We start from the raw sequence: 13,538 nt of genomic DNA on the forward strand, positions 1-13,538 counted from the left end.
AAAATCCACTTGTCTGCTTATATTGACAAGTGGCAGTATGCATGGAATGTGCAGGGTGAGAAAGAAGTGAAGAAATGCCCATCCAACCGGGCAAGCACATATTCTTCAATTGTATAAATTCATCACCAATCGTTTACAATAAAATATGCAATAAAATATGCAATAAAACGAAAAAGAGTGTTTGCGCAGCAGGTCCCAAACTATTTTGCCAGAGGCATTATATTTATTTTTGTTGTTCTAAGTGACTGCATATTCTCAAAAGTCAAAGCAGAAGTGAATGACTTTTTGAGGGTAATGGCTGTTATTAATAGGGAATGGTGGGGTTGACGTGACAAAAACATGATTTGACTACCAAAAAGTGCAAAAAATGAATTTATTGAAAAAAAAACAGTATGACTGTAAAAAACAAAAAACAAAATTTTATGGCTGAGTGCTTTTGAATGGGCAGAGATGAACGAAGATGGCCTTGACTGTGAATTATTTTGTACTGTGTCGTAAATATCCTCAACTCAAAGCTTAAATGGCTTACTTGGCCTAATATTATAAGAAAGCTCAAACCCATGGTGTCTCAAATTCCAGGGGATAAGACTGGTAAACATTGTAAATGGAAGACAGTTAATGTAAACATAACATACCCACTGCTGATGTCTAATATGTTTTTTCATATTCATTTGGCATTTTTTATCATCCAACACTCCTTCAACATGTTCAACACTTGATTAGTTTACATATTTTAAAAGAAAAGGGCACTTTGTTTAACTCTGTGTATGTAGACTACTCAAAATAAATTAAAGACCATCCAATTTTTTCATATTACTATCGTTAATCTGTCATGTAAAACAAAACTTCGATTGAATAAAGACAGATATTGACAGAAAAATTGGACATGCAGATTATTTTGGCCACAAACAAATTGCCACATAGAAAGAAGAAAGTAGATATGTGCCCCACCTTAATGGCTTGCTTGTGTAAGTCTATCTCCCAGATGTACTCCAGCACCTGGTACATGGGGCGGCGGTAGTTGAACTTCTGCTCGAACTCCACACTCTGCCCTGTCATCTCGATACTGACGAAAACATGAAGCAACGTTGTGGAGAGCTGGGCAACCTGGGGGTGCTTCACAAACAGCTGGTCTCGGTGGAAACTAGAAACAGAAACATTTTTGTTTCAACTAGCTGATCACACAAGGAGCTATATTATGTACAGACTTAGGACTGGGTACAACCAGTCTGCGACTTAAGCCACTAGTCTGTGACTTCAGCCACTCGTCTGAAGCGTTTAAACTATGAACAATACATAATCTTTTCATGATCAAAACAAAAACGCTTGGGGGTATTGGAAGACCAGACATCTGGACAATTTACAGGAAGGTAACATGTTCCTGCTGTCAAGTAAAGTGAGTGAGTGAGTATGGTTTTAAGTCGCTTTTAGCAATATTCCAGCAATATTGGATTTCACACACAGTACCCATGTTGGGAATCGAACCTGGGTCTCGGCGTGACGCACAAACACACTAACCACTAGGCCATCCGACCACCCCAGTCAAGTTAAGAGAATGTTTGTTTGCTGCTTAACTCTGCTAAATGTCCTGTATATCCTGTAGCTCATATACAGCCATGATTCATCTTCCCAAGGGAAAGGAGTTAACTGACCGTAAAACTAGCTGAACTAGACTGGAAATTCTTGGCTCGATCGTTGCGCCACCAGTGGCTATTATGAGTTATGTCCCTTCTATGACCCTCCTACTGACCAATCAGATTCCACCAGTGATATCACTGGCATTTGCTTCAAACAAAATGGTCGCGATCTGTCATGATGATCTGATCTACATTGTAATATAACAGGTCTTACCTCGCAAATTGCATCAAATCACATGAGCACCTTGATTACAAACATCCTTTGCAAATCTTGAAGTCGACTGAAATCTGACCGTTGCAATCCATTTTGTTTACAGACCAGATGTTGATTCTGTAATGTGATTTTGATTGGACTATGCATAGACTCGTTAGTACAGCCAAAATATAATATCCATAATTCCAGCCTAGTTCAGCAAGGGTTGAAACTGGACTTTTTCAGTCGGTCAACTCCCTTGCCTCGGGAAGAAGTTGGGTATGATGACACACTATTAACCGAGTCAGACCACCAGATCCAAAAATCATCTCTTACAACCAGCATATGTTGCTGGGGACCAATTTTAAAATGGAATCCCCACTGGGGAAGTAAAGATAGAATTCTGTATTATTCAAAGGAGTGCTAGACTGACCTTGAGAGTATTCCGCTGCGGTTGCTGTTGTCCTTGTCCGGCATGAGAGCAGCCAATGTTTCTGCGAGTTCAGCACGCAGGTGGGGGTTCTTCATCCGCTCGGGGCTTCCCATGAACACCAGGATGAGGGTCATCAGATGGTTGACTGCTTCTCCGGCCAGCTGCAGAGACAAACACATCGGTTCATTCCATCACCTTTCACTTCAGTTGCAGAATAACATCACGGCAATGGGTCGTGAGTATTTATATCAACCAACATGAGCAATTGTACCCATCTTCCCGAGGCAAGCGTGTCCACTAGCCTAAATCAAAGCCTAGTTTTAACCCTTGCCACATCAAGGCCACTTTTCTTGGCTCCACCCTGTCACCACCTCGTGTAGATCAGAGTTGTGCCCCTTGTAATGAAAATGCGATATCCAATCAGACCGCTGTTCAAATCTTGTAGAGCTTCACAAAGATGGCGACTACCATAAGTGATGGCCTAATCGATCAGTTAACGAAACAATTCATGATTTCATCCCTGACACAAATTATAGGCAATCGTTGGGGGGCAGCGGTAAATTACTTTCATACGAGGGTGTACCAGTCGTGGATGTTGATTTTGTGAAGCGTTCTCTGACTGGAATATCATAATCATCATAATTAGCACAAGAAAGTGGACTTGATGTGGTAAGGGTGGAAACAAGATTCTGACCCTGACTAATGTTTTTGGAGTCATTATATTGGCCAGTCAAAGTTCGCGAATGACCAGTGTGAGATGACCTCAAATGGGATGCCCTCAGATTTGTCTGTAAGGGTAGTGAGCACCAAGATCTGACTTTGATGATAGTGTGTTCGATGGAAGGAACAGGCATTTTTCCAACAACACATCATCTAGACTATCAGCAATAATCTCCAAACAAACGATACATCCAGACAACACTGGAACTGCGTAGGAAAGGTGGGAATGAAGGAGATTATATGTACATATTCTGGTTTAAACATGGTAGTGTTGGAGTTTGGTCCATGCTGCTTTGAACAGTATTTCATCTATATCAGGGCGTTTCATCTTGATGTGGGAGAAAAACCTGAAGTGATAGTCACCTTAGAGTCTTACAACTTTGTTGAAACTGTATACTGTGCACAGGTCACAAATCAGGTGAAGTTACGTAAAGTTAGTCCAAGAGAGTAGTTGGATGAGTGACAATATTCAGCAGCTGGAGAGTTTCTAGTGAGTGAGTGAATATGGCTTTATGCCGCTCTTAGCAAAATCAGGTATATCATGGCGGGGGACACCAGAAATGGGCTTAACACATTGTGCCCATGTGGGGAATCGAACACAGGTTTTCAGCATGACAGTCGAATGGTTGAATATCACTGCCCAAGAGAGTTTCTAGGGTTTTGATCCTGCCCTACACTGAAGCACATGTAGCACATGTGGCGTCTTCTAAGACGAGTACTTGGAAGGATGAGAAGGCAATGTGACTGTTAACCTACAAGCACCTACTAGTATACCTTAGTTGCATACTCCCCAGGGAGATGAGAATGAAACTCGAGTGCACACTCATCCATTCACCAGGGTATTAATAATGTATAATGCATGTGAGCTGGAACTCTGTGTTACGTAAATAGATAATTATTACCTCAAACATGTCATTCTTGAACCTCTGGCAGAAGAGCACGAAGTCGGTAAGGTTTCCCATGAGGAACTCTGGAATGTACACCAGTGCAGCTGGAGCTTCTGAAGGGAGGGGGAATGTGACTGTCTGGAACTTGCTGACATCGTCGTGGACAGCAACCTGCACCAACCACGCCGCTGTTGCCATGTGGAAGTTGAGAGACATCTCCATCAGCCTGGGCTCAGTGAGGGCTGCCTTCATACTCAGGTACAGAGTCATGCCTGACAGAATAAGATGCAGATCAGGTAGTGTTACATCAGGTGTTACAGGTGTCTTACATTAGGTGTGACAGGTGTCTTGTATTAGGTGTGACTTGTGTCTTACATCAGGTGTGACATGTGTCTTACATCAGATGTCTTACATCAGGTGTGACAGGTAGTCTTACATCAGGTGTTAAAGGTGTCTTACATCAGATGTCACAGGTGTCTTAGATCAGGTGTTACATGTGTCATGCATTGGGTGTCACAGGTGGGGTTGAATTAGGTGTTACAGGTGTCTTACAGGTGTGACAGGTGTATTTTATCAGGTGTGACAGGTGTCTTACATCAGGCGTCACAGGTGGGGTTGAATTAGGTGTTACAGGTGTCTTACAGGTGTGACAGGTGTATTATACAGATGTGACAGGTGTCTTACATGAGGTGTGACAGGTGTCTTACATGAGGTGTGACAGGTGTCTTACATGAGGTGTGACAGGTGTCTTACATTAGGTGTGACAGGTGTCTTACATCAGATGTGACAGGTGTCTTACATCAGATGTCTTACATCAGGTGTGACAGGTAGTCTTACATCAGATCAGACAGGTGTCTTACATCAGATGTCACCGGTGTCTTACATCAGGTGTTAAAGGTGTATTATATCAGGTGTTACATGTGTCATGCATTGGGTGTGACAGGTGGGGTTAAATTAGGTGTTACAGGTGTCTTACAGGTGTGACAGGTGTATTATACAGATGTGACAGGTGTCTTACATCAGGCGTCACAGGTGGGGTTGAATTAGGTGTTACAGGTGTCTTACAGGTGTGACAGGTGTATTATACAGATGTGACAGGTGTCTTACATCAGGCGGTACAGGTGTATTATACAGATGTGACAGGTGCCTTACATCAGGTGGTACAGGTGTATTACATCAGGTGTGACAGGTGCCTTACATCAGGTGTTACAGGTGTATTACATCAGGTGGTACAGGTGTATTACATCAGGTGTGATAGGTGCATTACATCAGGTGGTACAGGTGTATTATACAGATGTGACAGGTGTCTTACATCAGGTGTTACAGGTGTATTACATCAGGTGTGACAGGTGTCTTACATCAGGTGTGACAGGTGTCTTACATCAGGTGGTACAGGTGTATTACATCAGGTGTGATAGGTGTATTATACAGATGTAAATGGTGTCTTACATCAGGTGTTACAGGTGTATTACATCAGGTGTTACAGGTGTATTACATCAGGTATGACAGGTGTCTTACATTTGGTGTTACTTGAGGTGGATCTATAAAGACCCACCCAATACATAATCTCAAAGGACACATATCCGGTGTATAAGATTTCAATACGTATATCTGCTGTAAAGGGAGATAATCTACCTTTCTCCATCTGAGCCTTGACACTGCGCATCGGCTCCTGTTCCTCGTCGGGCGCCTGTCCCCGCATGTCGTTGTACACTCTCTGGACTCGGTGCAGGTCCTGGTTGAGCTTGAGGAACTTGTCATGCACCATGTGGAAGCCCATGTTGAGACATTGCTGTGTGAGGAAGAAGCACTCCGTGATGAAGTTGTACGTTGTGTCGGAGGAGGGAGACGGCTGAGCTGACTCATCTTCTATCTGGACTAGCTTTGTTTCAGTGTTCAAGCCTGAAAGGCATAAGTTTCTTGATTAAAAATATTACACAAATATGCAGAGGGTGTGTGTATGTGTTTGTTGTTTAACGACGCACTCTCAGCAACATTTCAGCTAGAACAGAACAGCCTGTAAATTTATCGAGTATCGGCCAGACAATCCAGTGATTGATATTGTGAGCAACGATCTATCTTGTTGGGGTATGGTGACACGCCATCAACCTAATCACCGAGCGTGTCCACCTAATCCATTAAGTTGCCGCTTACGACCAGTAAAGGTTGCTGGCGACCAACCCTAAGCCAAAATCCCAACAGAGGCTATGCAGTGGGAATGCAGGCTGTTAAATGCAGGCAGTGTTGAATTCATCAAGTGGTTTGGTTTGGTACTGTTCCATACTCCATACTCCGCTCTGCTCAAGAAGTTTTCTATGAAATGGCTAGCAACAACCTTGCATGTTTTCATGTCACAAATAAGTGACAATACTTAGAGTTTTTAATGCTTGAATCACAAATTGAATGACATTACAAACTGAAATAAAAAAATATACATATGACTTTTGACAAATGGTAGGTGTTGTCCCAGGAATATTGTGGAAGTGATATAATTGATATCTGATTGGAGTATGAACAACTACAAACCGATAGCTGCTTTAGTCATCAAATGTAACTCGGATGTACAAACTAGTTTATGTTCCCCTCAAAATTTCACTTGATTTTCTTGACAAAAAGTAATTCTGCTTCAGATTTAAAAAAAAATAGATATCATTATTCACCGGAAATGTTCGATGTAAAGTTACATTTTTCCCCCTTTTTCAGAGAAAACTATTTCCCGTCATTGTGAGTGACCAAGAAAATGATTCTGTCTCTGATAAAATGCCCAGGCTTCCCCCAAAAAGAATAGATCAAAGTACATCCTCTGTGTCTCCAGGGCTCTCATTTCGGTAAACCTACACTAACACTATCATCCATTCCAGTGGTTCTTGCGATCTCAAATTACCTGCCCTTGATTTTCATTAGCCAATTTGATTTGCTAAGCTATTCAGTCTAACAGTCCAATCAGAACGTGAGTTACAAACCAGTCACAATGTTTGTTTTGTGATATCAACAACATGGCTGTTAGTCCTATTAATCAAGATAGAGTTTATGAGAAATTCAACACTGAAAAACTGACTGACACAAAAAAGAAAGCCCTGAAAATGTTTTGATGGAAAGGATGTCTACAAAGCATTCCCTGTGATATGAAAGGAGGGGATTCTGAGGTGAAGCTGCTGGTGACTTCTTCATTGATTTCTATAATGTCGGAACAGTGTTCTGAACTGACAGTCTTGGGTTTCCTGCCTCATACATTGGGAAAAACAAAGACAACGACGAGAATATGCCATGGCATATCCCTGCATGCTGGCGTTTGACTAGGCTGTTTGAGAGATGAAATGTGATCTGTTGGTTGGTTGGTTTGTTGTTTAACGCCACACTCAGCAATATTCCAGCTATATGACAGCGGTCTGTAAATAATCGAGTCTGGGCCAGACAATCCAGTGATCAATATCATGAGCATCGATCCATGCAATTGGGGTTCGATGACATGAATCAACCAAGTCAGTGAGCTTGACCATCCGATCCTGTTAGTCGCCTTTTATAACAAGCATAGTCACCTTTTATAGCAAGCCTGGGTTGCTGAAGACCTATTCTACCCCGGAATCTTCAGGGGTCCTCAATGTTTGATTGATCAGTAAAAGGTTTACGAAAGTCAAGGGTAATTTGAGATCGTGAGAACCAAGTGAATGGATCCAGGGGTTCGTGCAGGTTTACGGAAACGAGAGCCTGGAGATATAGAGGATGCTCCAAGTACTGTTTGTTTGTAAGTGTAGAATGTACTCACGGCCTGCATGGATGCTCCTGGACTTGACCTCTCCGTCACTTGCAGCCACGGCGCAGGTATAAGATGGCTGGATCTTGAGTAGTTTAGTTGAGGTAGGGTTGGAGAATGGTTGACAGAGTTTCAGCATCACATGGCACAGGTTGAGACTGAATCCCTCGGAGCAGTACATCTGGTTGAACAGCTGAGGGATCTGATTGGACCAGATCTTTGTCCTACCTCAAATGCAGAGTGACTGAGTGAGTATGGTTTTATGTCACTTCAAGCAATAATCAAGCAATAGTACAGTGGCAGACACTAAAGATAGGCTTGACATGTTATACTATGGGAATCAAGCCCCGGTCTTCAGTGTGACAAAATACTGCCCAAGAAATACAGAATGAGTTCTATTGCATTTCATGGGTAACAGGTGAGGTGAAATGGGGTTTAACGTTGCGTCCATGATTATTGCACTTATATAGCGATGTGCATGCACGTGTGTCTGGCTGCTTGTACTAGTCCGGACTGATGTCGATTAATAGTGTTAGCACACTGAGATACCATGCTGCAGTTTAACATGAATACCCCACTCAGACACAGTATACTGACTCCGAGCCGACCAGTCCTTGTTCTAGCCCTTTAATGCCGAACGCCAGACTGGGTAACAATATTTCTTTACTAATATCACTGCATAGTGAGTAGCTTTGAATCAATTTCTTTTGCACTAATGTGGTATCCATTTTGCACTTTGGAATTGAGGAAAAAAGATACAAGAAGAGTATAAAACACAGCGAAAAGTCCAAAAGATTTCAGGGATCCCATCCCATTTAACAATGTTTTACAACAATCAGCACACATGCCCTTGCCTTCTACAGTTCCTAGCATCCTGCTTGTAATGTTTGACACATGCCCTGATACTGAACATGTTGAAGCCCTGGTACTGAACATGTTGAAACCCTCATATTGAAACCTATTGTGTCATGAATATGATACAGTATTTGATATTCAGTGAATTGTTACAGGCCTATTACCAAGATTTGTTGCTTTGTTGTTTAACGCGGCACTTAGCAATATTCCAGCTATATGACGACAGTCTGTAGATAATCAAGTCTGGGTCAGACAATCCATTGATTGTTATCATGAGCATCGATCCACGCAATTGGGAAATGATGGCATGCATCAACCAAGTCAGTGGGCCTGACCATCTGATCCCGTTAGTCGTTTCTTACGACAACCATTGGTTGCTGAACTATTGCCAAGAATGCTTCATATGACCTCTTTATACCTGAATTAGCCTGCAAACATTTGCCCAGCCAGGTAAGGACGGTGTGGCGAAGGTCCGGGGAGAGTCTGATCAGAGACAGGAACAGCTGGTGGACACGCTCACACAAGTTCGACAGCGGCTGAAAGAAAGTCAAGTCATATAAACCTGTGTTTGATATAATGAGCAATGTCCAACTTTGCAGGAGGAAGATGACACACAATCGTCCAAGTCACTGAGCCCGACCACAGATCCAATCTTGTTTCTTATTGTTTAATGCCACACTCAGAAATATTCCAGGAATATGATGATGGTTTGGAAATAATTGAATCTGGACCGGACAATCCAGTGATTGACATCAAGAGCATCAATCTATGCAATAGGGATACGATGACATACATCAACCAAGTCAATGAGTCTGACCACCCGATTCCTTTGGTTGCCTTCTCCGACAAGCATAGTCGCCTTTTATGGCAAGCATGGGTTGCTGAAGACCTATTCTACCCCGGAGCTTCACGGGTTCAAAGATCCTTTCAGTTGCCTCATATAAAGATCATGACGAGAACAGGTTGCTGCAGACATATTCTGTCTGGAAAGCAGTTACTGCTGCATTGATCAATACGGCGGAAGCCAACAATGAGGGTCACTTTTAAGGATCTGAACCATTACTCTCAGGGATGAGAGCAAATATGTTATGAGGCAGAGTCAAATGTTTAAACAGCTGGTTACATTATTACTTTGAGCAGTTTGGTTCAACTGTATATATTTGGCTAAATACAACAGAGTGAGTGAGTTGGATTTAACGCCGCTTTTAACAGTATTCCAGTTATATCACGGTGTGTCAGCATAATGTGGGAGGAAAGCCTGAAGTGATGCAGGTCTCAGACGTTTACCACTTTGGTGAAACCCACGAGCACGGGTATTGTGCTGACAAATCTAGGAACATAATCAGGGCGAACCCACAATCATAGGTTTCTGGTGTGTCCAAGGGATGCAACTCTGCACGGCGAATCACGGCGCCTTAGACGACTGGGTCACCCGTGCCCCCAATTTCAACAGAAGGTTTGTGTATGTAATAAGTAGTTGTTAACCAGGTATCATATGACTAAACACAACCAGTGGAAGGAAGACAGTGGAATGTTCTCAACTGTGGGTCAAGGCCATTTAACTCTGCCTAATAACCATAACACGTTTGTGTGTTTGTTGTTTTCACAGCAATATTCAAGCGATATGACGACAGTCAGTAAATAATCAAGTCTTTTCCAGACAACCCAGTGATTGACATCATGAGCATCATTCTACGCATTGTTGGATACGATAACATGCATCAACAAAGTCAGCGAGCCTGACCACCTGATCCCATAAGTCACCTTTTATGACAAGCATAGTCGCCTCTTACAGCAAACATGGATTGCTGAAGACCTATTCTACCCCGGATCTTTGCAGAAAGGACAGTAGATGTGCACATGGTGTATGCCCTACCTGCCAAATGTTGGCCTCGGTGATGTCATGCTCCTGTTTGGGAGCTGAAGACGGGCTGTTGAAGAACTCGTACGGTCCAGTCTCATTCTTGGGTATACAGCTGAGAGACAGGGCTGCTCCAATCAGAGTCATCTCAAACGCCTTGCCATTCTTCCAGTCCCATGGTGCATTGTATGCCATGAAAGCCTGCAATACACAATTCAGTATGAAGTGATGTTTTGTTTGTTTGTTGTTTAATGCAGTATTCCAGGTACATGACGCATCGTTGGATACGATGACATGCCTCAACCAAGTCAACGAGTCTGACCACCTGATCCCATTAGTCGTCTCTTTTGACAAGCATAGTCGTCTGTTACGGCAAGCATGGGTTGCTACAGACCTATTCTACCCCTGGATCTTCTTGAAGTCTTGAAGTGACATAAAACTGATCATAAATACTGATACTGGCAAGAATATCAAGGAAATAACTTTGTTATCTATGAAATATATTATTTTGCTTTATACTCATTGGCTTTCTACAGATTCCTACAAAAAGAGAATTTGAGTAATTTATAGAATTAACCTACTTGTAATTCAGAATTACAGATTATCTATCCCAAGTGAATTAATCATTGTTCAAGTTAAAAGCTCCTGGAAATGGCATGGAAATAAGAACATGAATTCACTTGTCACAGATGAGCCATTAGTTTTATTACTTTCAAAAACAAGTATACGCTATTTACTAAACATTCAAGACTTTTCAAAATATTTCTATGATTTTCAAGACTTGACACTTAAACTAAAGACCAAGGCTTTTCAAGTAGGACCTTAAAAAACAAGGACTTTTCAAGATTGTACGAACGTTGCAGCACTGCCTTCATTATTTAGCCTTTTGAAGAAAGGGAGGTAATTTGTATCCCAAACTGAATTACCTCCCATTACAAAGGAACATTCACAACTACAAGTCTAGCAACTCATTTGTTATGAAATAACACATCATAATCATTTCAACATTGGTCAACTTTTGGCAAAAAAACTGTTACCATGGTTACAGCGAGTTTCCAATTAACTGTTTTGTCTGGTCCTACTCGCAGATCAAAAGCTACAAAAACCTCAAACTTCAATACATATCTCTCTGTGTCAACAGCTGACAAACCCACTATCAGGGCACACAGGTGGAGAATTTTCCAATCAGCCAATCAAGTCTTTTAATTATTGAAATGAACAAGCCAAACATTCAGATCAGCATATCTGATTTCTCCATCTCGAGAATGCACAAAAACAAGCACAAACAATTTGGAGTATCTTTTCTGAGGAACATGGCACCTTCACGCAAAAATGTGCATCCTGTTATATAGTTGGTTGGTTTGTTGTTTAACGCCGCACTCAGCAATTTTCCAGCTATATGACGGCGGTCTGTAAATAATCGAGTCTGGACCAGACAATCCAGTGATTAATATCATGAGCTTCGATCCATGCAATTGGGATCGATGACATGCATTAAACCAAGTCAGCGAGCCTGACCACCCGATCCTGTTAGTCGCCTTTTACGACAAGCATAGTCACCCTATACGGCAAGCATGATGGGGTATCCACAAGTTTTAGAGGGTATTTAACTTAAAACCTGTTTTGTAACAATCTCTGTGTATCATTCAAAACTATGTGAATAGTAGTATGCCCGTCTGCTTGCAGCTCCCTCTCCGGGAAGCCATTTTTGTTACAAAACCTAGCATTCTAAGAAAGGCATTATTATTTTCATTACCAATCAGCGACTTATTATTATACAACATGTACATTGACTAGGCACGATGTGCTTTGCAATTGGCATCTATCAGTATGTTTGTCACAGAAGCTTTTCCAAAGGTAACTGTTGGTAAGCGAATTTGGCGATACACAATCATAATTATCTAACAGTTGTAATGTACGCAATCATTTTATCTAATAGCTGTCATATACAATAACAAATTTATAGTTTTTGTTGCGTATTTGATACGCTAGGATTTGATTTGTCTGTATAATTCAGTTTATTTAATGCATATTTTACACAAATACGCAAGACAAAACTCCAGAATTGAGGCAGTAAAGAAATGAAGCATCTGATTGGTGAGTGAGTGAATTGGGTTTAACGCCGCTTTTAACAGTATTCCAGTTATATCACGGCATGTCAGCTTAATGTGGGAGGAAAGCCCGAAGTGATGCAGGTCTCAGATGTTTACCACTTCGGTGAAACCCACGAGCACGGGTATGGTGCTGACAAACCTAGAAATATAATCGTGGTGAACCAGGATTCGAACCCACAATCATAGGTTTTTGGCATGCCCAAGGGACGCAACTCTGCACAGCTAATCGCGGCACCTTGGACGACTGGGCCACCCCTGCCCCTCATCTGATTGGTACAAGAATCTATGGAACCTCCCAGTTAGATTGGGTGATCAGAGTTTCGCTCAGGCTTCACATCAATGGAGGGTTGGCCAAACCTTCATGCGGAGGTATAGGAATGAAAGATCTGATAGATTTAATAAGATCGTACAGGACCCCAAAATGTTTATTTCTCATGGACACTTGCATCATTTGCTGCACTCCATATGAAGTCTTTGTTGTTGGAGTCACATGAATGGCAAGAAGGGCTAGCTAACCTTAGCCATGTCATCATATTGACATACGGAGTGAGTGAGTGAGTAAGGTTTTACGCTGCTTTTAGCAATATTCTGGCAATATCACCGCAGGGGACACCAGAAATTGACTTCACACATTGTACCTATGTCAGGAATCGAACCCAGGACTTTAGCGCGACGAGCTAACACTTAAACCACTAGGCTACCCAACTTCCCCCCAGAAACATAATGCTTTTAAGAAGAAAAAACTTCAACCTGCAAATACCAGTGCCTACCTCTCCCAGTGGAGCTGATTTACTGAAGAACTCCAGGAAGGCCACGTAGTAGAGAGTGTTGGCGTGAGTGAGGGACAGCTCCTTAGTGAACTTCTCCTTGACCACCTCCAGGACTGGCTTGAACACTTCCAGCAGGGAACCCTCCTCCTTGTTGATGTTGATCTCGCGACACAGATGGAGGAAGAAACTCTCTGCCACTGTGTGTAGTCCTCCTGCAGGAGAGGGCAGAAGTCAGGCTTTGGACACCTTTTACAGCATATAGTCATTCTGCCACCATATAATTGTGGACGCCAGTGTTGAACAGTAACACCACT

The 13,538-nt window shown here is 42.2% G+C and overlaps 1 protein-coding gene across 1 annotated transcript in view; it reads right to left on the bottom strand.

Moving 5' to 3' along the window:
* Positions 1–13,538, bottom strand: part of LOC139468007 (ubiquitin conjugation factor E4 A-like) — a 30,705-nt gene that overhangs the window by 7,239 nt on the left and 9,928 nt on the right. The window contains exons 7-14 of the mRNA XM_071249657.1: positions 13,225–13,436; positions 10,356–10,541; positions 8,898–9,015; positions 7,637–7,852; positions 5,506–5,772; positions 3,886–4,142; positions 2,264–2,424; positions 952–1,144 (exon numbers count right to left, since the gene is read on the bottom strand). Coding sequence (XP_071105758.1) covers positions 952–1,144; positions 2,264–2,424; positions 3,886–4,142; positions 5,506–5,772; positions 7,637–7,852; positions 8,898–9,015; positions 10,356–10,541; positions 13,225–13,436 — 1,610 coding nt within the window. The remainder of the gene's footprint in view (positions 1–951; positions 1,145–2,263; positions 2,425–3,885; positions 4,143–5,505; positions 5,773–7,636; positions 7,853–8,897; positions 9,016–10,355; positions 10,542–13,224; positions 13,437–13,538) is intronic.

This window comes from Haliotis cracherodii, unplaced genomic scaffold, assembly GCF_022045235.1.
Source record: "Haliotis cracherodii isolate W230 unplaced genomic scaffold, xgHalCrac1.p SCAF_2, whole genome shotgun sequence".
NCBI classification, from domain to species: Eukaryota; Metazoa; Mollusca; class Gastropoda; order Lepetellida; family Haliotidae; genus Haliotis; species Haliotis cracherodii.